The 25,254-nt window shown below is 37.1% G+C and overlaps 1 protein-coding gene across 1 annotated transcript; it reads right to left on the minus strand.

The window, feature by feature from the left end:
- Window positions 1-880: 880 nt before the first annotated feature.
- On the minus strand, window positions 881-11,675 carry shtn2 (shootin 2). Its single transcript, XM_026936764.3, has 17 exons — window positions 11,601-11,675; window positions 10,695-10,744; window positions 10,549-10,609; window positions 10,207-10,301; window positions 9,575-9,755; window positions 8,212-8,309; window positions 8,005-8,086; window positions 7,781-7,875; window positions 6,097-6,243; window positions 5,379-5,532; window positions 5,092-5,254; window positions 4,947-5,005; window positions 4,748-4,848; window positions 4,108-4,137; window positions 3,761-3,814; window positions 2,884-3,040; window positions 881-2,246 (listed from the first exon to the last, which is right to left on the minus strand). The coding sequence occupies exons 1-17, from the start codon at window positions 11,632-11,634 to the stop codon at window positions 2,098-2,100; spliced, it is 1,710 nt and encodes a 569-aa protein (XP_026792565.3). The 5' UTR covers window positions 11,635-11,675; the 3' UTR covers window positions 881-2,097.
- Between the last annotated feature and the right edge of the window lie 13,579 nt (window positions 11,676-25,254).

Consider the following 25,254-nt stretch of genomic DNA (forward strand, 5'->3'; position numbering starts at 1 on the left):
CTGTAGCTTGTTTCCCCTTCAGACATTTTGCTTATCTTTTTTTTTTTTTTTTTTTTTTGACTCCCCAGTTACCTACATCAGGGTTTCCCATTTTTTTTTTTTGTCAGCTAAACCACTTAAACGTAAATTTTTTGCGTCAAGTACCCCTAACGATAAGCCTGTTCCTGGAGTGAAGAAGGTTAACGTCAAGTGAAACTTTTATCTGTTGAAAAAGTCTGTTTTGTGAACAGGTTTTCATGTTTTGTTTCCAAATGTCTTTTTAAGAAAGTTGGCTTCATAGTTTTATTAGAAAACTGTTCAAATATACTGTATCACACACTTGGGAAAGGGTTGAGCCTTGTCACTTCCCATGCACATAAATCTGAATTTTAAATTCTCCTCAATGTTCTTACAGAACTTTTGACTAGCTAACACTGTGTGTTAATACATGTTTCACTCTCACATGCTAAGTACTACAAGGTGTCCCAAAAGTCTCCATACACAGGGGAAGTTTGGCAACAGTGTCATGTGTGATGTGTGATGTGCTTGCCATGCTTCCTGTTGAAGCCCATCGCAATCTTGCGACAGCTTCCTGATCCAGCCATGAATTCTTCTTTTGTCAAAGGCATTTTAAAAGACTATCTGAAAAAAAATCTAATATAAACTAAGTGTGAAAAATTTTGGAAGACATTTTGCTAAAACGTTAATTTAATTAGTTCATTTTGCCTAGGTATGGAGACTTTTGGGACACCCTGTATATTGTGACATGACCCATGAGTAACTTCTATCACTTTTTACATATGAGTTTACAGTAAAATGCTGCAATATTAATGGTTTTAATTCATTTAGTGTTTTAATTGTAAAAATGTGCACTATTAAGATTTATCATAACATTTCTTCTATATTTCCATCACAGTCTCACAAACCCGCCGCAATAACACTACAAACCTCTGGTTGGACAACCCTGAACTACATCATTCATTCATTCATTCAGATTTTGTGATGAAGCTTGAAACCTTAAATGGTATGGCAGTCCACATACATGCTTATTCACACCTGGGGCAATATGGCACATCCAGTACACCTACTGGCATGTTTTTGGTCATTGTGAGAAAACCCACACAGACATGAACATGCGCAAAATCTCAATATAGACAAAAACCTGAGCTCAGGATGAAACCAGGGACTCTGGAGCTGTGAGGTGGCAACATCTCACTACTACCTACTGTGCCACCTTGCCACCCTCATCTAAATCACACATCCATATCCACCCCTTAGACACCAACCCCACCCCTAACATACACACACAGAGAAATCAGACACCTTACAGTTCCTGGTGAGAGATATAAATTCTTTATAATGTTTGCTAGATAAAGGGCTCTCTCAAGGGGGTGCAAAGAACTCTTATAGAATAAATAGAGTTTAAAAGCAGAAAGCCAAGAGCTACTACAGTGCAAATAATTCCTTTCCACTTAAATGCTTTTACCAAAGAACAGCAGTGTGATGGTGTGGAGAGAAAAAAAAACACCTCTCCCCATCTTCTTGATGCCCGAATGAACTCAACTAGAGGCTTTTAAAACCACAAACATAGAGAATACAGAGAGAGAAAGAGTGATGACACCTCACAGACTCACTTGTTTCTTAGAAGCACACAAATCTAGCAAGAAAAAAATAAAATAACGAAATATTCATAAATATACTGTAGAAGAAGTATATTTTTATAATTTATAATATTATATTTTATTTCTTCATTAACCATTCTGGCCCTTTGAAGGTTTCTAATTAATTGATAAAACTGATAAATTGTTAATGCCCACAAATATAAACTGAATACTTACTTTCAACTTTACTTTAAAAAAATGGTAATTAGGGACTATGTTCAACACCATAACACTATCTTTCAAATGATTAATAATAATGAATAATGAAAATTATTGTCTGAAGGATCAGTGTATTTGATCTTTTTATATCTTTAAAGAAAAATAATCTTCAGCATAGCCCATGCAACTTTTTCATTTTGACAAGTATTATGTTAACTTTATTTAGGTTTGAACTTTCATGTGATTATCGTATTAGTAGCAATATGATGACAAGAGACAACATTGACTGCCTTTATCTTCACTTGTCTTCCCAGATGACACATTCTGATGCTCTGACGCGTGAGTTTCTCTTTTCCTGGTTCTGCTTCAGCCTCCGCAGGACAGGAGCATTCCCACTCTCTGCTAGCCAATTTGAGGAGCTTGTGGCTGTGGATGCAGGAGGTGGATCTATGGTGTTGGATGGACAGCAGTTACAGGAACCATGAGCACTAAAACTAAAGCTGTATGAATGTTCACATCAGGCCCAGTTACAATTATTTCAAATCATTGTAGCTGTCTATATGACTAACTTAACAACAGGACCTGACACAACCTGCCCTTTATGTCCTGATAACTTCTAAATGTAACAATACATTTTTACATGAGTGTGCACAGTTTCCTTTCTGGATTTTTTCAGATTATACTGATGTCATATCTCTCAACACTTTCAGATGTATATTGTTTTGGAATGAACCAGAGTGAGCTACACCCATTAATCTGAAAACACTTGACACTATCACAAACTTGACAGAGCTAATAAAATACACCTGTGATTTTTGGATTCCTAAATAAGACTCTCCGATTTATTGTGGTGAGACCAACCAGAGCACAACAGATTTTTCGGGGGGGAAAAAACAACATTTAAATCTGTTTCTAAAATCTATCCATCTTTTCTACAAATATTGATGGTAGATTAACGAAGAAGGAAGAAAAAAACATGTCAACCAAAAGATTTACTGAGATGAAGGGAGTAAGGAATGAAAATAAGGGCTTGCTAATTGTTTTATTGGAACTGAGCACTGGATGGAAATGAAAAATTTTTTACCCTGAGCTTTTGGAGCTGTAGTAGGTGGGGAGCTTTTCTCATCCCCAATTGCCCGCCTTCTCCTCTGCAAGACCATCTGAAGCTCCGCCTCCCCTACATTACGACTAATCCTCTTCCTGGACAGCATCCTTTTGGGTCCTGTTTTTTTTATGGTGTCCTGAGTGGAAATCCACAAGTAAGATTGAATCATCACAAACACTATACAACTACTAAAGAACTAAAGAACAGGTAGTGCTCTACTAAAGGAACATACACTCACTGTCCACTTTATTAGGAACACCTAGACACCTGCAAATTCATGCAGTTATCTAATCAGTCAATCATGTGGCAGCAGCGCAATGCAAAAAAATCATGCAGATACAGGTCAAGAGCTTCTTCTGGTCATTTTCCTCTGATCTTTCTCATCAACAAGGTGTTTCAGCCAGCAGACCCCTCTGCTCACAGAATGTTTGTTTTTCGCACCATTCTGTATAAACTCTAAAGACTGTTTGTGAAAATCCCAGGAGATCAGTAGGGTCTGAAACTCAAACCAGGAAACCAACACCCAATCTACAGTTAAAGTCATAGAGATCACATTTTTCCCCATTCTGATGTTTGATGTGAAAGTTAGCTCTTGACCTGTATCTGCATGATTTTATGCATTCTGCTGCTACATGATTGGCTGATTGGATAACTGCATAAATGAGCAGGTGTACAAGTGTTCCTATTAAAGTGACCAGTGAGTGTATTTAGGTTTACAGAGCTAACTAAAAGCTAACTAATATATCAATTCTTATCACAGTGACAAGTGTGATTGATGGGATAATGAGAAATAAAATGAATTATTGCATAAGTAAGTAAAGTATGTGGATGGCTATAAGATGACAACAGTATTTACCAGTATTCCCTGCAACTCAAGGACAGCAGACTTTCTCTTCTCACTTCTTTGATCCTATGACAAGAAACACGTATTACCTTGCAACACAACTCTATTAGCAGTAGAGGCAAAGATTTATAATGCCAGTCACTTTGTTACTTTAAAAGCGTGGTATTTTGTAGTATGGTACAGACAGTATGTATACTGAAAAATTACACTGATAGACTGTAGCTGCAGTAAACTGAAAGACGTTGTGTCGTTTTTTCTTTTAATTTGTCATACGTCTTACTTGCAAATTGCTTTTGAAAAATTTACCATATATGTATCTTGTATGTACGTCTAAGAGTTATAATTCAATAAACACTAACCTTCCATGAGTCTTCATCATCCAAGCCAGTCTGTAAGGTAAAATAAATATATTAATATATATATATATATATATATATATATATATATATATATATATATATATATATATATATATATATATATATACACAGTCAGGTCCGGAAGTATTTGGACAATGACAAAGTTTTTGTGCTTTTGCCTTTATACACACTTCACTTGCGTTGAGATTTCCTTGGACTTCATATTGGTAGCTCCAGTAGAATAGCTGCCAAATACCAACTCAATACCTGATATCAACTCCAGACCTTTTATCTGGTTCTTTTGTCTTGAAGTAACGAGGGAATAGACCGCCCCTGGTCAATTAAGTTCTTGTCAGTCAATTGTCCAAATACCTTTGAGCCCCTGAGAATGGAAGTACTTTGCTTAAAATGGCTGTAATTCCTAAATGGTAAATGCCATATTTTTGTGGAACGACTTAAAATAAAGCTGAAAGTCTATACTTCGATCACAACTTGATTGTTTTATTTCAAATCCATTGTGGTGGTGTATAAAGGCAAAATCACAAAAACTCCATCATTGTCCAAATACTTCCGGACCTGGCTGTATATATATCTAAATTAAATCTGAGGTTTAAAAAATAATACAGTTGCTCTAATGTACCTGTGGGGGTTTCTGGGTGGGCTTCAGTACAATCCCTTTCTTAATTCTCTCCATCATTTCATCCACTGCCCTGGCTTTCACATCTACAGAAAGTGCAGTTTCTTTGATAACGAAATGGCAGAACAAAAGTGAGTCAAATTCATCCCTGCAATGTAAAGATTTTGTATAATGGAGAAATAGATACACATATAGCTCTTACTCTTCAAGTCAGTGGTATTGTTTCCAACTTTCTTTCTGTTCCTCAAAGCATCCAGTGGGCTAGGGGCATACATCAATATATTTATCATACTGTCTTTTTAGGGTACTGTATTGTGGTTGTGTGATAATTATCATTTTGATCTTACTCAATAGGACTTGTAGAGAGCACAGGAGGAGGAGGTGGTGGAGGAGGTGGAGGAGGAGGAGTTGAAGAAAGTGGAGCTGGAGTGACATTCTCTTCATTTGATAGGCCAGATTCAATAAGAGGATTCTCTTTGACCGTTTTCAATATATCCTGAAGCTGCTTAACTGAATACATGTTATTAAATTATGTGCAGTTTTGCATGTCATGTAACATTAAACTCTCCTTCTTTTGACCTGAAATTTGTCTGACCTAAATACACTAATGTTAACACAGCACAGTTGGCCTCACCTTCCTCCTGCAGTTCTGTCACAGTGTTTTGCGAGTCTGTCAACTGATTCTCTATCTTCATCCTCTCTTTCATGTTGGTCTCTAGCTGAGCTCTGACCATCTGCAGCTCAGTAAGAACATTAAACTCCTCCATCACTGCCTGAGACTGACTCCTCTACAAGAGAAAACCACAATCCAGGAGGACAGTTTGGATAAAGATACAAGTTAATTTCTGTTTTTGTAAACCCACATTGCCCCTGTGCTCTTCCACACGAGTATACACACCCTCAGACACACTCATACACACCAGAGGTGGGAAGGAACAAAGTTCTTGACTTCAGTAAATGACTAGTAAAGTAAATGACTTTACTGTACTGTACTGTTCAATGATGTTAATGTACTTAAGCACATGTCCATGTACTTTCTATTATATACTAGTCTTTACTTTGTACTCACTATATTTTCAAACACTATCCCATCATCAGAGCTAGCTAACATTTAAGAGATTAGGAATAAAGCTGTTTTAGCCAATGTTTTGCCACTTTCTTAGAGGCACTAATTTGCCATCAGTAATTAAAATCAATGTATGATTTGAGGCAGACAACTTTTTCTTTTGTGAATTTTTACTTTCATATTATAGTAAATTTAAGGCTTTACTTTTCTACTTTAATCTGAATAAATAATCTGATGCTGTACTTCACTGTACTTTTACCTGTCTCACACACACACATACACACACCTGGTGTTGATGATGCAGTCGTATCTCCTCCAGTGCTTTGCTGAGCTGAGCCACCTGCTGAAGGGCTTGTTGAAGCTGTACATCAACGTCTTCATTTTCTACCAGGGCCAAGCTCTGCCTCTGGCTTTCCTTCTGCTTCACCAGCACCTATACTCATCCGTTCCCAATTAAACAATCCATTAGCTCTTCTAATAATAAATCAAACGTCTCATTAGTATATATGTGCATTCTTCTGTCTATTTAATGTACCTTTTGATTTCAAGGCACAAAAGACTAACAAGAATAATTATTAGGTCAATATCAATCGTAAAAATTCAAAAGATGAATTATGAATAGTTGGTTTTCAGTAGATATCTTCTACCAATTTATGACCCCATCCACAGTCCAGTGTTCAAACCAACTATTGATTTATTGATTGTATGAATGAAGCCAGTAATTATATGGTTTATTTAAACAAAGGAAATTTATCAAAATAAAAAAGTCCCAAAGCATTGAAACATCCCTAGACTCCACCTTCAAAAATTGTATGTCCTTCAATGATTCCTGTCATACAGAGAAAAATAAGGAACCTGAAGAAGACTCTGGAAGTGAATCTGTTTTTGGTTTCAGAGCACAACTTTCACTTCCCTCATGTATGAAGTGCTCTTATTTCACTACATAACCACCAGAGATGCAGAGTTCAATCGGTGACTCTCACACCAACAGCGTCGCAATTAGACCAAAAAAAGCCTGGTTTTGACATGTGAATAGTTGCAGCTCTTTGTATGAAGACAAGCCTGCATTTACTTTCTGTTTGGGTTAGGCCTTCATTAGACTCTTTGTAACAGAAATTCAAATAAGGAAATGAATGTGTTTTGAAAACAGGGTAAAACACATAAATGGACAGGACTAGCAATAAAGAGTCTCATTCAAGCTGTTTAGTGTGTGGTGGGCCATTGAGAGTGAGACTGAGTGGGGTGTAAACAGTAGGGGTCCCTTTCACAGGTGAAATTCCCCCCTGCAAGGCCCTCATTATGCCATCTGCAAATGGTGAACAATGCGGACAAAGGCAACAATGATGGTGGCGGATATAAAGTGTCAGCCAAGGACAGGGGGCTAAAAAGCTTCAGTTTACAAACTGCCATCTTGATGGGTACTAATTATTGCGGAGGGGTGTGTGGGTGAACGCAAGGAAGCGTTCTGTGCTGAGATGCTCACTTAGAGAGAATAAATGCCAGAACAGCTGGCGTTAATAAAAACAAGGTGCAGCTCTCTCTCTCTCTCTCTCTGTGTGTGTGTGTGTGTGTATCCCATTATCCCAATATACACAAAACAAAAGGATTGTTGTTGAAATGGTGGGAAATAGACATCTTGCCTCTTGTCTACTCATACTTAACTGAATAACAGACAACATGCTTTCTGTTCCTAATATACATTTATTGACCAGGGGTACTAATGGTTGGTCTGACCTTTTCCCCCTGACCACCCTTGTGTTTGTCCTACAATAAGTAGAATAAGTAGAGGCAGGTGTAAATACATTTGCATTTCTAAGTGTAAAAAAATCTCACATTATCTCCTCTAAACCCTCTAAAAATGGTTCGTAATATGTATTAACATTTGCCTTAAGGAAAATCATTTCTAAGAGACAAAGAGCAAGCCAGAGATCCAGATATACCCTACTTTGGCAGAACAGGAATGCTACTACCTGGTGCGCAAATGCTTCAGCATGATGCCTAAGCCCTTGCTCCATTTCCAGCTTCTGTGACATCTCTGCAAACTCTTCTGTAACAAGCTGGGACACTACGTTCAGCATTCACACATAAGTACATACAGAGAGAGAGAAGAAGAAGAATTACATAAAAACTTTTATAGCTAAATAAAAAAAGGAAATAAATAAATAAATAAAAGGTGCTATTAGTTACCAATCACCTCTTTTTATTTTGTTCACTGTTCGACTCTGTTTAGTTAATTTCTTCAAAATGGCCTCTTTCTCCTGAACCTCCATTACAAGCTGTTGAGAGTGATGTTAAAAAATGTGGCAAAGTTCTCACGAAAGATTTCACATCCTCATAGAATATAATCCTCCCAAAAGAATAACGTTAGTAATACCACACACTTTCTCAGCATTTTCTGTACCTGTTCTTTCAGTTCTTCCTTTTCTTTTTTCAAGACTTCTACCTGTTCACATAGCTGCATCTTCTCCCCCAAGAGCTGGTCGATAGAGGACTGAAGCTCTGGCAACACAAAGGGTATATAAATATTAATGTATATATTTGTACACATATAAAAATGGTGCTTAAGTAATGAGACAAAAGTTCTACAAGGGATTTGAATTTGCAGCTAAAATGCAATTAATGTAGGAGTCAGTCATCATATCACACAGGTTCCCAACCCCCTGTCCTGCACATTTTAGTGTTTTCACTGCTCTAACACACCCACTTCAACTCAGGAAGGCCTGGTAATTAGCTGATTAGTTGGATCAGATATGTTGAGAGCTGGGAAAACAGTAATATCTGTAGCACAGTGTGTATAAATACATTTGCATTTCTAAGAGTAAGAAATCTCACATTATCTCCACTAAACCCTCTAAAAATGATTGATAATATGTATTAACTCAACATTTGCCTTAAGGAAAATCATTTCTAAGAGACAAAGAGCAAGCCAGAGCCCCAGATATACCCTACTTTGGCAGAACAGCCAAATATACATATATAAAATGCATATACATATATAAAACATACAAAATGAAAACATTTTATTTCATAGTGTTGTTTAATTCTCAAATCTGATTGCTCAGAAGGTTTAAATTATTCAGATTATTGTTGATTAATGTTTGACAGCAGCTCAGACAGTAGATCTGGCTGCAAGTCAAATCACAAGTTTGTATTAATGCACTTGTATTAATACTTTATTGTTTCTATAGTAGCAGCTAATTCACAGGGACTGTTATGGTGGGTGGTGATAATAATTAGACCTTGATTAATCATAAACAGATTGAAAAACATGCTGTTATTTAACAAAGAAAATGTACAATTGTTGATATAGTGAAACTTTCTGTAAGGAGATGTTTATCTAACATTTAAGGAAAGAGTCTATGTATAACTGCCTATACTTTAATAAATACAATTTAATCTTTGGAAAATTGCTGTGGTATAAGCAGTATAAAACATAGGATGTGCTGCTGTTGAAAAATAAACAACTCTGAGGTGGAAACATTATCTCCGCCTCCACTGGGAGACATTGTTGATATTTTCCTATAGCAGCATGCCTCCAAGTGTTTTATTCCTTACTTGAAATATAATATTACTGATATTTTAGAGCATCTTTGCTGGTTTTAAGAATACAAAATAAGTTAACTGTCATGTTTTCAGTGTCACTTTTTATTCTGATTGTTTGTAATTTTGTTAAATTTTGTAAATATCATTCATGCTACATAACCTTAATACACAGTATGTGTGTAACAGTTCTGTGGAGTGTGAATCTGAGGATGGAGGATTACCTCTGATCTGGGCCTGACTTTTGAGAAGAGGTTCTTCTGCCAAATCCACTGACGTGTTAAGGTCAGAAGCAGAGTCATCTTCTAGGTCCAAGTTCAGAGCAGCCAGGTTTTCAGGCAACTCTGGGATCAGGGGCAGGAGAGCCTGACTTTTTCTCTTTAAGGTCTTGTTCTCTTTTGTCACCTGTGAGTTCAAAGGTCATGTGTTTGACTAAGACAACAGTACAGCACTGCAATAGTACTACATTCATTCATAGTTTTTCACTATAATCCTAAATTATCCCATAATTAAATGTGTCAATACTCTGTATATAATAAAGTATATTTTCAATTATTCAATCATCTTCAGTAAGTGCTTACTCCTGGTCAGGGTAGTAGGGGATCCAGAGCCTACCCCAGGAACACTGGGTGTGAGGCAGAAATACACCCTGGATGGAACACCAGTCCACCACAGGACACCATGAGCACAGATTCTCACACCCATTTACACTTATGACAATTTAAATTCACGAGTCCACCTATTGGAATTTTTTGGGAGACCTACATGGGGAGAACATGTGAAACACCACACAGACAGTAACCCAAGCTCAGGATCAAAAGTCCTATCTTCTAACTGGACAGATTGGTGGACCCACCTTTAAGGCAAAGGCCTCAGCATTCTCTCTGCATGAGCGTTCAATCTGAAACTGAATCTCCAGCAAGTTTAGCTCCTTCAGCAGCTGAGCGGATGCTAATGGGAATCCATGCAGGAAAAAGAAGGATTAGTTAAGCAGAGTTAAGAATGTTGAAAGAAGATAGTGTGTCACTTAATGTTAAAAACAATAGCTTCTCTGCATACTATATTCACAAAAGAAGTGTATCAACCTCAGTTCTGGAATGTCAGTAAAAACATCATGCTCTTCATGATATGCCACTATTGTACTGGTATACATAAGGACTACTTGTGTCAAATAATAAGGCTGCCCCAGTCAGCTCACCTTCCTCCATTTGAGAAAGTCTCTGGTTGGCTTCATCTCGTTGCTTCTCCAAAATCTCACACTGCAAAAGTTATTAATAATAGGGTAAATATGACTAAACAAAATACCTAATAATGCAAAAATATGGCAATATTTTATCAAAGAACCTGGATGTCTTCTTCCTCCTCTGAAGAATGGACACTCTCATCCTCAGAGTCTTGGGCAAAATAAATGGTTAAAGGTTAAGGTACTTGGGGGCAGTGTGAGTATGATTAAATATAGATCCATTCAGTGATTGACATTATTATACAGTCAAGGCATGATGTGTACATGCATGGTATTGGACATGCTATCACAATCAATCTATAGCACAATTTCAACAATAACTCATGAGTTAAGGTTATGTGCCAGTTATTACATTGTTGTGAGTTCAAATTCCATGTTTAAGTCACTGTTGGACCTGTAGCAAGGTTGTTAAACTAGGAGTGAATTCTGCCTCACTAGTAAGTGTAAATGAGAAACAGACAACTCCTTCATTGCATGGAGGTTAAGGAAATGAAACCAAAATCCATTTAAATGATTATCTGCAGACCTTCACTGAAGCTTTTGCAACTTTCTTTGCTACAAAAAAAGAATGTTCTCCAATCTGAATCATGAAAATTATTGTGATACATTGTGTATTCATAACTGGTCAATTTTTTAACATCACATGTAGAGATATACGACTTGATCTGAATAAAAAAAGACCTTTGATTTAATTTTCCTGTAATTTAACCAAATGACCTAAGCCTAAGTTGCATTATATGTATCTCTCAAAGTATATACAGTACACACACACACACAAACACACACATACACGTATACATATACATGTGTGTGTGTGTGTGTGTGTGTAAGAAAAGTGTATCAGTGTAAGTCACTCGAGAAATGTGTGTGACAAATACTGTCTTACAGTAACTTACATTCTCACTGTAACTGCTTCTCACTTGTTTTTAATAAAGCATTTATTTACAGTCACATTAGAATCTAAGATATATACATACACATTGCAAAGTAAGATTTGTACATCTTACCTAAATTTTTTAAATCTGTTCCTGAACTCCACATCTTCTTAACAATCCAGAACAATATGAGAACTGATATTGAATTCTGAGTGCTGAACAGGAATTACTTAAAGAGAAAGTTCTAAGACAAAGGAGAATTGAAACTTTATTTCTCACGTACAATGGAGTTTCATCAGCTTATGTCCTTTACTGAAAAAGTGTTCATAGAGATTAGACCAAAGTTAGATTTATTTCCAATAATATAAATAAATAAAAATATATAAATAAAAATACAAAAATCAAAATATGTAAGAAATATAATACAGTTAGACATACAATACAGTTAGACATTTTCCCCTTCAGGATGGTTTGCTGCTAGAAACTTAAAATAAGAGATTCATGCTATATTGTGGTGTCTAGGCCTGCAATTATAACAATGTGAATTTTATTTAATTGTTTGTTTCAAAAACATACTAAAAAACAAATTTTTTTGTTTAGTTTTATACGTGTAGGGCATGGATTATATTAGGCTATATAGCACATCTGAAAGAGGAGATTTGACCTTGTGTGAAGTGTAAAATTTGACTGAGAATGCTATTGGTATCCTAACAGCAATGACATTGTCCTGTGACAGTGACCTGTGAGCAGAAGGCCAACAACTGGGAGGAGCAATGATCATAACTGAAAACTGATGAACACTGTCAGTGCTCAGGCAGAAATTCTTCTTATCAGAAAATGGGAATTGGGATTGAGTGGGTGGCATTTTGCCCCCAGTGTTAAGGCTGGATTAGACATAAGGGCCTCCTAGTGGCCATCGTTACCTCTAATCCATTTCAGCTGGTTGGAGTAGATTAGTTTTATAATAAGAAGAATATCAAATGAATAATCAGCAAAATGAAATGGGTTTGGACAGAGTGAGGAAACCAGAGAACCCCAGCAAAAACCTATGAAAACACAGGGAGAACATATGAAACTCTGAACAGGCAGGAACCCAAGCTCAGGATTGAAACAGGGACCTTGGAGCTGTGAGGCAGGAATGCTACCCACTGCACCACTGTGCCCACTGAGGAATTTGCTTCAAGTAAATAAAGGAAGGCTAATTTCTTATAGTAAGCACTTGTATTTTAGCCTGCCTGGGTAGTTTTCATGACACCTGTCATTAAATATGACCCCCAATATGGAGGTCAATGTAATAGAGCAACTACGGCTGGTCTGTATATTCCTAAATATGTTCTTATATATGTACCTATATAAGTAATTTTACCCTAACCCTAACCCTAACCCATTAGAACAATGCTTAACAGAATGTATCATTTAATGATGAAATAAAGTGTGGATTTTATCTTTACTATTTTCTGGTGCTCAGTGTCCCACGGATCCAATCCTCTGTAGCTGCTGTGAAACAAATAGAAAAAGTAGATAGTTTGTAGGCATTTAGCAAACTGTTAAAGCTGTGTAACCCCGTGGCATCCCCATCTCCCAGGACCACTTTAATGGATACCAGCTCATGGATTCCTGTATTATAGTCCTTACTGCTGTGACAGCTTCACTCCAGTGCCATTTTTGAGGCACCCAGTTTTTCAGTAAATACAGTCACAGGTCAAGCTGCCTAAGGACAAGGGTGCTCGTGAATCAGTCTTTTAAAAGTTTAAAAAGCTGTGTATGCAGGCTCACCCAACTTTTAGGTCTAAGCCTTTCCTTTTAAGAGAGAGGTGATGTGGTCTGCCAGAAAGCTAAAGCTGTGAGTAAATCAGTGTTGAAAAAATGCCCCCAAAATCCCCCAAATTACTGGAGTCATCTTTTAGAATTGTTTGGGCCAGTCAATTACACCCTTTTTCTCTTTGACTCCCTGCACTTCCTCTCTCACTGAGAATGCAACCAATACATAAAATTGTGGTTTTCTTTGGACAATTAGGTAGTTATACAGTACTCCAACCTTGTATGTTTTGGAAAGGCAAAATAGCATATGGAAAAGAAACTGTATAATGGATTATTGTGCTCCATGACTCTCCATAACTTTTTCCGAGAAAAGACCAACACCAAACCTTTGTGCGAGGTTTACTGAGTTTAGTAACAATGACCTCATACATTGCACAAAGAAGAATTGTAGCATCTGTTTCTTTACGCTGTTTATGTATAGTCACTTAGATCACATCATTTGGGTTTCATCTAATGCTCACTATTATTCATAGCTCCTATGGTTGTAATCACAATATTTATTCTGTGGTTATTATAGTTTTATTTCTATGTTCATTCAATTTATTTTATTCAAGTTTTCTCCACTTTTGTACTATTTTAGCTTGCCTCTATATAAATGACAGATACTCAGATCTAACATACAAACTCACATTCATTATTATAACAGTGATACTGTCAGAGCAGTAGTCAAGGTTTAGAATGACTCTCTGGTCTTAGAATGTCTCAGATCATAACTGTGATGTATTGAGATGCATTATAGTAGAAAGAGGAAGAGCAACATATAATGATTCATATAATGATAATGAACATATAATGATGTGAAAGTTTACATGAAAATAGCACGTGGGTTGAAAATTTGAGCAGAAACATTTTAAAATTCCAAAGTGGGTAAAAAAAAAAAGACAATTATTAAAATTAATGTTTTTTTTTTTTTACATTCTCACTTATTCACTTAAAACTAGAATATAAGTTTGTCAGACTTTTTAGACTTTTAAAAAGGTGTATTTTGGAATTTTTGTACTGGTTTTGTTTACAATAACATCATTAGCATCATTACAATAACATCACTAAGACAACATTAAGAAAAGAATTTTCACAAATGAGTGTACAATAAATTGCTTCTTTGAAACATATCTATTGTTCATTGTTTGTGTGTAACATTCAGTTCAAGAATTTTCTGAATGCACTTTTGTTGTAGTGTATGATTTCATAGCTGGATTAGGTAAAGTATGAGCAGGTAATGCAATCTTACTCTAGTCATAAGCATTGACTCATCAAAGTACTATGGATTATTGTGGGGAAATTCCAACTAATATTATTATATTGCATCCTTGTAAAAATTGAGTCAATAAATCACACAAGGTGAAATAAGAATCATGCAACCCAGAGGGCTGTAATGAAGATTAGCCTCATGGTGGCACCATGACTCTGTCAAAAACAACCTGTTGCTTCTGTTCATCACCTTAGACTGCACATATGCACACACTTTGCTTTAGACAGTATGCAGTGGATGTTTCTGTGTTCAGTCCCCTGTGGCAGTGCTATGTAGTAAAGCTGTTACTTTAAAGTTTAATATCATGAGAATAATCAGTGGAATGATTAGTTGCCATTAAAGTAGTAAACTTTCCTGGGCCAATAAGATAAAAAATAAAGATAAATAACTGTTCTTCGGCTTGCACACTGTGGTACAGACGGTCTTTTACTATCGCATATGGATACTGAAAGAGAGGAAGTGATCTAATCTGACACAAAGTGGCACAGACAGCTAGCACAGGAAACCCAGTCCTGCTGAGGACAAAGTGGTACAGTAAACAGACAGCTGTGTAAGAAGACAGATAGAAACTGATAGATATTGAGTTAGAGGATACTGAACAATAACATTCATGTATAATGTCTAACACGCATGTATAGTGTCTCATGTATAAGTCTAGATTTTTAATAGCAGGTCCTAGCAGTGATTTTTCCTGATAATTCCACAGATATCCTAAAAATATATGCCCCAGTACTGCATAGCTGTTTGAACCGAAGGTTCCCAGCTCTGTTTGCTGACCTCCACTCACTGTGCACCCATACACCTGGCCACTGAGGCTCTTTCCCCAATCAATCTGGGACAACCTCTTGCCCTTTTTAAAATCCCCTCTACCTCGCTCTCACTCTCTCTGTTGGGATCCGGAAGACCTGCATTAGTTCTGACATGCAGAAACACTGATTCTGTAAGGGTTGTGACCCCACACAGCAGGTCTTGGCAGGGTTTTAGTCCAACGCAATCACACATCTGCTTGCCCCAGTCCAACACTACCCACTGCGTTCTCTGCTTGCTCTGTTCTGCATTCAGCACCACCCCCCTCTTGCCCCTCTTCATTCCAACCCAGCCTCACCAAGCCAGTAACCAGTTTCAAGTGCTGCTTCAGATGTGCAAAGCAAAATCAGTCCTAATTGGACTACTGCAGGCTTGAAAGATGACCAACAAAATACACAGTCAGTGCATGTCTTTTTCTTTGAGGTTTACACTTTAACATCTGTTTCTTTTTTCCTGTGTTTTCTTAAGAGGACATATATGTTATTGTGTGTTATTCATTCGTGCCTATTTTGTTCATCTAATGAGTTTATTTTGTAGAGTGTAGCCTCCTTTTAGTAGGTGTGAGTTATTTAATGACCCTCTTGGTGACTAGTGAGTGTTTGAATGGTAAAATTTAGAGTAAATATAAAACTGATTCACAAAAACATCTGAAATAATTTAGTGCACCTCCTGACAGAATATGTCAGAGTGTTTGTTCTTTAGATTTGATAAGGAAACAGATCTCTCTCTCTCTCTCTCTCTCTCTCTCTCTCTCACACACACACACACACACACACACGCACATGCACACACCTTTGTCAGACTATCCTTATGAGGACCATAATTATTAATTAATGCCATGCACCTAAATCCAACCCTAACCTTCACCTCAGTTTTGTCTCCTTTAGTTTCTGTATACACACACACACACTCCGCCCCCCCCCCCCCCCCCCCCCATCCCCAAACACCCCCCCACCCCCATCTCAATCCTTTCTGTTTCCACTCTAGCCACCTGCGTTTTCGCAGATGTTGCCAAGTATGGATCATGTGATGTGTGTCCCACTGTCTACCAATCAGAGGACATTGTCGAAAGGTCTGTATGTGGTGTATTTGGAGGGATGTCCTAAAGGAGTTTCCATTGTGGGGTTTTTGTTGAAACAACTGAAATCAGTAATCAATTTACCAATTTTTGCAAAGCAATAGTTTTGACATTATAATCCATATCGTTCATAATCTATAATCAAAGGAAACTTTTGATACATCTGTTATAATCTAAATAATTCTAAATTGTAGTCATATAGTAGTTGGAAGAATGAATCATTATTGCAAGTCAGCATTTCTCTCAGCATTTTTGACACTCGAAACTTTCCCAAAACACCTGTACCTCTTTCCTATGCTCATGAGTAACGGTGCCCCTCCTCAAGGCTGTCATTGCCTGCCAGGCTGTTGCCTTCCTATTGTCCCCTGAACAAAAGGAGCTGCTGCCCTCTCACGGGCTATGTTACAGTCTGTCACATGAGGCAGACACTCTGGATCGGCCACTCTTTATCTTCTGTGGTACATCAGATTACTTCCAATGCCTCTGTCTGCTTGGCACATCCAATTCAATTAGGCCCTATTAGTCCTGCTCCAATCCTACTGCTCACTCTACTCCTCCTTTCTGTTTTCCGATCCATCCCCCTTTTGGCTTCCCCCTTCAACCACCCATTGACTTTACCCATACATCTCCTCTACTCGTCCACTAGGTCACTCCATCAGGCAGGATGGTGGTGCGCATCACTGCTCCCTGGCATAGATTTGGTCCTCATTGTGTGTTGTCCACTCCCTCTCTTCTAACACTATGCTCATTCTCTTTGCAAATGAGAGGCTTTGACAAGTGAGCAGAGAAAGAAGGGAAGAGGACAGAAGGGAGGGAGGGAGAAAGGTAGGGCGGGGCTGCTGGATTGGGTCTTGTTGCATTCCCATGGAGCAAAAAGTTAATGATGGCTCTTTTATGGTGCTGGCAGTTTGTGTGACAAAAAATCACCACAAGTGCCTGTGAGCAGCAACAAAAGAAATCTGGACTGATGAGGGCTTTTCATTATTCTTATTCACTATGAGAGGTTTGTCATTGTATGTTATGTTCACAGTCAACATTTCTGCAAATATCTGTTAAGTTAGTTACAAAAAAAAAATGGGAACAATGTCAGGGCTATTAAAAATGGCCTAATGCGATAAAACAAAAAATGCAATGGATTTTGAATCATTATTACATTTTATTACTGATACAAACATTGTTAGCATTTTTAATATTGGATTTTCTGTCTCTCACACCTTTTCCCTCTTCATTAATAATTATCTCTCATCTTTCATTAATAAAGGTTACTCATATGCCTGTCTTGCCCACTTGGCCTAATCTGGCCTGACAGCTTCATACCATAATTGGTGCTAACACCCAGATGGACGGGACCCTAATTTACTGTTCCTAATAAAGAGAGGTGGCTGAGGGGCGACAGAAAAGGGGAAGGCTTGATTTGTTGGTTATAGATACAGAAGCGGTAAACACCCTAGGCCTCAAGCCTGACAGGCTTGAGCAGGCTTTTGTTCACACATTTGCTCAAAAGAGAGGGTACCCCTACCCTCCCTTCCATTCTGGGCCTTAGTCATATCCATGCAGTCTGGCTCTCTCTCTTACACCACAGTCTCTCTCTCGCTCTCTCGCTCTTTCTCCATCCCTTGCTCTTTTCTCTCTCAGTCAGTTTTTCCACACGTATGTTTGATCTGAATGCTCACACTTATACATGGCTGTGTATAAGTGTTGATGAGCACATGTATCTCTGGAAGCTCATTTCAATTGTGCACATGTGTGTGTGTCTGTGTGTGTGTGTGTGTGTGTGTGTGTGTGCATTAGTGTGTATTAGTGTGCATTAGCGTGAGGCTGGGAGCTTGACCCTCTTGTTAATAATGAGGCTGCAGGTTATGACCCCTGCACTAAATGAGGGACAGGGAAGAAGTCTGAAGTTGAGGTGCTTAGTCATTATTCACATCTATGCACAAAACCGATTCATTTCTGTAAGGCAGTTGGTCCAAATTAGTCTCAGAAACTTAAAAACTTAATTAAAACTTAAAAGCTTAATGCTTAATGAAATAAATTAAGTTTAAATATGTCTGTCTATCCATCCAAATGTATTCAAGGACACCAGGACTAAGAATAAATCAGTGAATATTCGTTTGTTTTGTTTTTCATAAACATACTCATTGCTTTTTGCAGTTAAACAATATCATTGATAAAGGAGCAAGGAAAGATAAAGCATTCAAGGTATTTGAATGATTCAAGTAAAATCTCACTTTAGCTAGTATTGTTTAATTAAAGATATTTAATCACCAGGAACAGGTGAAGTTCCTTATAATCAGATAAAGTAGCTTTTCCTTAATCAAGAATCACATTATGTACATCCATCTAGCTGTATGTCCTAGGGTAATGTGCAATATAAAACATCACTCTGTTGAATGGAAAATCCTTTAACTTTTACACAGCTGAATACTGAGTGATAGCCTGTGTGTGTGTGTGTGTGTGTGTGTGTGTGCGTGTGTGTGTGTGTGTGTGCGCGTGTCCTTGAAAGTTAAGTCTTTCTATGATTGTAAACACTGTTTATATTTTACTGTTTGTGCACATACACACAAATCAACATTGGGTACAAGACACAAAGTCATCATGACCATAAGCTAGACCAGACCACAGAATAACATGCAAGGTACAAACCTCAAGATGATATTTCAGTGTCTATGAGTCACAAATACAGGAGCTCACAGTATTTCTTCCTAGAAAGGAGAAGCACTGGAGTCCACAGGGACATGGAGGCTAATTGATTCTGAACAGAGATGAGGAGAAACAAAACACATTCACAGTTAGTGTGTGGGAGTGCTGGTACATGGCAAAAAAGCAAAAGGCATAAAGACCAAGTTGTCCTTGGGCGGGGGAATGAAATTGGAAGTGAAAATTGGGGTCAATAGGTCTAGCAGTGAGGAGGTGGCTTTAGGTGGGAAATATGCTAGATTTTTATAGAGAATGTCTGGTTACACACTTCATTCAATTTCTCACATCAGAGTTACACTTAAAAGGAAGAGGCAGTCAACACAACATACTGTCATTATAGTAGTGCACAGGGGTCATGACTGAAAAGTTAAATGTTAAAATAAGAAATTAACTGTAAGACATATACAGAGACCACACTGAAGGATGAGGAAATGAAACAATTTAGTATCCTTTATTTCATGGTTTCACTGTTTCATGTTGACAACATTAACAAGGTGAATAAAAACGAAGACTTACTGAAAGACTCAGCCAAGGACATGTATTACCTATTAGATGAAAACATAGAAACAGTATTCTGACCTTCATGTGTAGTTTAAATAGTAATGTCAATAATACAAGGAGCTATAAAAAACATTAATAACAGACCCACAAAAGACTTAAGAAATTGTTCATGCTCCTTCCATATCAGCTGCTCTGTTAATTATATTGCTTTTATGTCACTGGATTTCCTCTTGAAGTCCCCCGAGACACTGGCAGACATGAAATTTATCCTTATTACTTGTGCTATTTAATCTAATCAGACATTTGCCTTTTTTATTCACACAGTGTTTCATATGAAACTTCTTCTAAAAGCATTTTGTATTACACTTGAAATGTATTGGCCATTTCAATTCTAAAACATCGTGGGAAACTGCAGTGAACAAAAGCAAGAGCATCATTAACTTGTGTCATGGTTATAATACAATAATAATATTCATTCTAATTAATTTTACCACATGTACCATAGCTAAAGTATTGCCTATGTAAACAAAGTAATGCTAACCGACAACTATCCTTAACTCTTTAATATTCACTTAAGTGATTTTGTCAAATATTAACAAATGTAGAATTTTTTTAACTGAAAGAAGCTGTTATACAAATAAAGTTAAATACTGCTTAGAAAAAACTATAATAGATCCCTGTTGAAGAAGCAGCATCATGGAATCTGTAGCCCAAAATGAGTGTCTCTGGTCACACTCGGATGATCTTTAACCATGTTGAATTAAAAGCTTCAAATTTATCTCCATAGAGCTTTTATCCAAATGTTGCTCCTGTCTATGCTAGCAAAATTTATGTAGCATAGTCTATGATGTATTGTTTTGTGTATAATAAAATATATTTTATGGTAAATTTTGTGTGTAGATTTATGTAAGAAATAATTATGTGTGTAAATGTATGTAGGAAATGAGTAATCAAAGGTTCTTTCAAATAACTCAACAGAAGAGAAACTTAGCTATTTAAGCTGTTTAGCTTGTTAGGTAATTCATGCATTTATATTGCACAGCTGTTCCCAAATTAACATTGAAGTGGTTCTTGACTGCTTTAAAGCTGCAGTGTTAAGATTGTTTCATAAAAATAATAACTTAGAGGAGAATAAATGCTATAAAACGTAATGTTGCTGAACTGCCCTGTCAAGTTACGCTGTCAAACCTTTATTGGGTATTTGTGTCCAGTGCTGTCAGGTCCAATTTGGAGGAAGTTTTTAACATGTCATCTCATCACAATATGAAAAAAGAATTCTAGCAATGAGCAGAGCCAAAGGTGGCAAACTAGATAGCTAATGCTAACTACATAGTTTAAAGACAAATCAAATTAGACAACAAAATGCACAGATCAAATAACAAATTACATAGAGAACACCAATTGGGTAAGAAAAACACACACACCAGAAGAGCACACAACCAGACATGTATATTGGGCTCCATACTACCTTTTAGTTAGAGAGTTAAAGTTGGCCAGCTTCGTGTACTATGGGCCTCAGAGCTGCACAAAGCACCCCTGAGAGTGAATAGAGTTACACCACAGCCCTGTAAGCATGAAACACTGAGGGAACACCCTGTTTGTCTACAACAAGAGCTTGTGTTTTAGATAGCTAGAAAACATTAGCTGGCAGTACAGTTACACCACAGTTTTTGGTATCAGGACAGTGATCCATAAACAGAGTGCTGCTTGAATAGTCCTCGTATGTGTACTGACTTGTACTGACTGGCAACCTAGATTAATACGGAGAAGTACACAGAAGGATGCAGTAGAATACATGCTATTAAAATATTCATTCATGAGTAATTTACAGTAGCATGTTTCTACCAGAGAGAGCTTCTAACCCCCAAAACCATACATCTTACATAAAGCAGCTTTAAAGCCTTTCTCTTCCACTAATTATTTGGCAAAAACTGAAACATACATTTGTGCATTTGGGATATAATTGTGGAAAGCTACAAAATTCGAGGTTGCACAAACTGTAAAATTGAAGAAGAAGAAGAAGTCTGAGGTAATTGAAGGAGTTGCATCCACAAGTGAATATTTGATATTTTATTCAGAGAATTGTGCAGTATATAGACTATGCAGCACTGTGCAAAAGTCTTAGGCACCCTATTTTTTTAGTACAAACTTTGCTATAGATTTTTCGCTTATGACTTTTACATTATTGAGTCAGTACGAAAACTTTTTAGATTTCCAAACATCCAGAAGAATGTTTGCATGTCAGTTAAGAAAGCAGCATATTACGTAAGGTACCACTTTTAATGGTAAAAAACATACTGAGGGCTGCTGGGTTTTGCTGCAAAATAAGAAGCGAGTGCGACAGTCAAAGTCTCCAGAAGAACTGTGTCTGGTTCTGCAAGATGCTCAGTAACACTTACAGCTCATTTCCTTATAAAACTGCACACACTGTACCTGAGAGTACTTTTTTTTTTTTTAAAACAAAGGGTCATTACACCAAATATTGACTTTGTTTCATTTATTACTGTTTACTGCTCTTTATAGTATTTTTTTAATGTAGAAACATTTAGTTTCATTATTTCTGAAGACATCTTTGCTCTACAGCATTTCTTCACATGTGCCTAAGACTTTTGCACAATGCTGTATATAGATCATAGATCCAAGATATCTTGATGGAGACTGTATCTTAATTACTGCTTAATACTTATAAAACAAAAAAAGGTTTTGATTGATTTTAAATTATTTTTGGAGGAATTATTTAACAAAAACCTATAAATTCCCATTTTTTATTTTAATTTTATTGGTCTCTTTGTCTTTGATTCCCTCTTTAAACTCATTCTGTGATACTTTTGAAAGAACAGTTGTCTAGTCCCCTGTAGAACTGTTTGTCTCTCATTCTCAACCCACACTTCTTTATTTTTCCTTTATGGAAGCCCCCCTAACTAAGAAGATCCTGAGAGGGCATAGAGAAAAAGGAAATAATGCTCTCAGCTTTGTGTGCTTTTCTCTTAAAGTAACACAACACATTTTCATCATCAGGACCTCATTCTACTGTATAAACATAGTGAAAGAGTAGTGAATAGTGAATCAGTGAAAGAGAGAGTGGAGGCTCTTTCTTCACCCTCTGCCTTACATATTCCTCCATGCAGAATGAAAAATTAGAATATAATACATTAATATGTACTGAGTTGGTCTAATAATTGTTACTTTTTTATTTATATACTTTATTACTTTTTTAATACCAAATTTCTAAATTGGTGAATTGTTTGGCTAAAATTGACATAGAAGTGAAACTTTTCTACTATCCCTCTTTTTCTCTCTTCTCTTTACCTTTTTTTGTAGGTATTCAGAGAGGCCTCATTGCTTTTCTACCAGGAATGTTGAATGGTTTCTTAATGGCCAAGTCAGCAGATTGTGTGAAGCATGTCAAAACAAGCAGGCTTAATCGCGCCCTGGCTGAGAAGAGTGGACCATGCTAGGAAGCCGATCAACCCTAGGGGTCAGCCTGCAATTAGTCCCCAAGGGGGCCAAATTTGAACTCAACCCACCAGACTTCCCCCTTGTCCTCTATGTCTCTCTTGCATTAATCCCGTTGGCCTCACAGCTGATCCAATTCCTCTCCCCATTCTGGCTGCCCCAGTGGATGATCTATGGCCCAATGCACCTCACAGTGGGTCACATGATTTGTGCAGGTGTGGAGGGGACCCCCAGCCCCATCACCCCCCCAATTAGCGACCCTAATTAGTGAAGAGGCCTCCTGCAGGGTCACTGAACAGGGACTAGGGAGAGCGGATGGATGAAGAAAAGAGAAGGAGGTAGAAAAAAGGGAGGGAGGGAAGCAGTACAGTGATGCATGGCAAAAGCTGTAGAGGCCAGAACCAGACCTAACACAACAGGCTTAACACTGATTACTTTAACTCAAACAAGCAAAAAGAGAAAATGGAGCATGCAAAAGTTTCTACCTCATTGAAGGTTTAGAATCTTTCTCCTTTCATTAGACTCTGAATATTTCCCTGCTTCAAGGAGTCATGGAAAGGGGAAAGGGTATAAAGGTTTACTCCATTTATTCTTAAAATTTGGGTCATAATTTTACTATAAAACTTAAAATTTAAACCTTGTATATACTATAGGACTTTTTTGTTCAATGATTAATTTCATATTGATTTATGACTGCACATTGTGTTGAAGAATTCCAGCATTTTCTCTCTTAATTTTATTGTAGTTACATGTACAATAAAACATTTCTTAAATAAAGGTGTTGCCCACCTTTATTTGTGGCACAGCTGTTGGGTCCTGCACCCCTATCCTCAGCTGCCCCACATAAATCACCAGGCCACCCATTTAGTGCTCAGTCTCCCCAGCCATCCACTCTGTTAAAGAAAAGACGCCAATCATTTTAATTGGCACCCTGGAGTTGATTGTCTCAGCAAGCTTCAGAAAGAGAGTGTAGCTCCAATAGGAAGGAGGGCACCAAACCATGTGGTTAAACATATTGTGGCCATTTGGACCTGCGCTTTCTTGAAGAATAACCCAGTCGCATTTACAAGGCATAAAAGAATTTTATGTTTCCGCTATAGATCTATCTATAGGCAACGATAGTCTGATAAATAGTTATGTGAATTAAAGTAAAGGTTTTTTCCACAAGTTGTGTTCCTACCTTAGCTGGAAAAGAAGTCTATGTTACATGAATTGTTTGCCCCAATCTGCTGTTAATTAACACATTTTCTGCCAGAAACTATTGCCTATTGCTAGTATTAAGCCTCAAGTTTCATGGAACTTATTATTATTATTATAAAAGTGAAGTTTCCTTCCTGAGACAACAACAATTCTTATTATTATTCTTATTAAATTTGATAGTTTGCTCTTTTTCCGTGGAACCTGACAGATGATGTAAAAAAGAGTTTATAAAAAGAGTGTATAAATTTTATAGCTTTATCAGTTTATAATTTTTTTTTTTTTACTGTTTCTGGGTAAAACATGATTGTACACATTACATATTTCACACATACACACACACACACACACACACACACACACACATACACACACACAGCTTCTCATACACTACTGAGGCCTGCTGCATGTAGTCATGCTGCATGAAACAAATTCTGCAAAAGAATTAAATGACTCTTTTTGCTGACTAGATGGAAGAAACTATAACATTCATGAATTGTGGTAACCTATTGATTTTCTCTTAACACACAAATGTTAAGTGATACTGTCTTATAGAGGACTGAAGAACTGTTCATGATCATATATTATCATATACAGGTAATACGTGGGAAGTGCTGTGGGTAAGTGATGGCTCGGTGGTTAGGATTCTGTGCTAGTAGTTAGAGATGGTGAGTTAAAATCCTAGCATTGCTGGAGAATCACTCTGAAATCACTCTGCCTTTTAGCAAGACACTGAACTGCTCAGCTGTGTCCTTGAGTTGTATGTTTTCTCACTTGTAGGTCATTTTCAGTAAAAATGTCTTTCAAATTAATACAGTGTAAAAAAAAATTAATGATTAACTGATGTCTACTGTATGTTAAATTTAAAGAATCGTAAGAAATGAGACATACTCGAAGATGAATTACATAGACATATATTTATATTCATATGAATAAAAATACATATACATATTATACAATATTTTGGCTTCCACAGC

Source organism: Pangasianodon hypophthalmus, chromosome 4, assembly GCF_027358585.1.
Source record: "Pangasianodon hypophthalmus isolate fPanHyp1 chromosome 4, fPanHyp1.pri, whole genome shotgun sequence".
NCBI classification, from domain to species: Eukaryota; Metazoa; Chordata; class Actinopteri; order Siluriformes; family Pangasiidae; genus Pangasianodon; species Pangasianodon hypophthalmus.

What these genes read in the sequence shown, in the direction of transcription:
- shtn2 (XM_026936764.3), bottom strand. Translation starts at nt 11,634, where the DNA reads ATGTGGAGTTCAGGAACAGATTTAAAAAATTTAG. An exon ending in CTGAGGCCTTTGCCTTAAAG is followed by an intron (nt 9,756 to 10,206) that starts GTGGGTCCACCA and finishes TTGAACTCACAG; the next exon opens with GTGACAAAAGAGAACAAGAC. An exon ending in CTCTCTACAAGTCCTATTGA is followed by an intron (nt 5,006 to 5,091) that starts GTAAGATCAAAA and finishes GTATGCCCCTAG; the next exon opens with CCCACTGGATGCTTTGAGGA.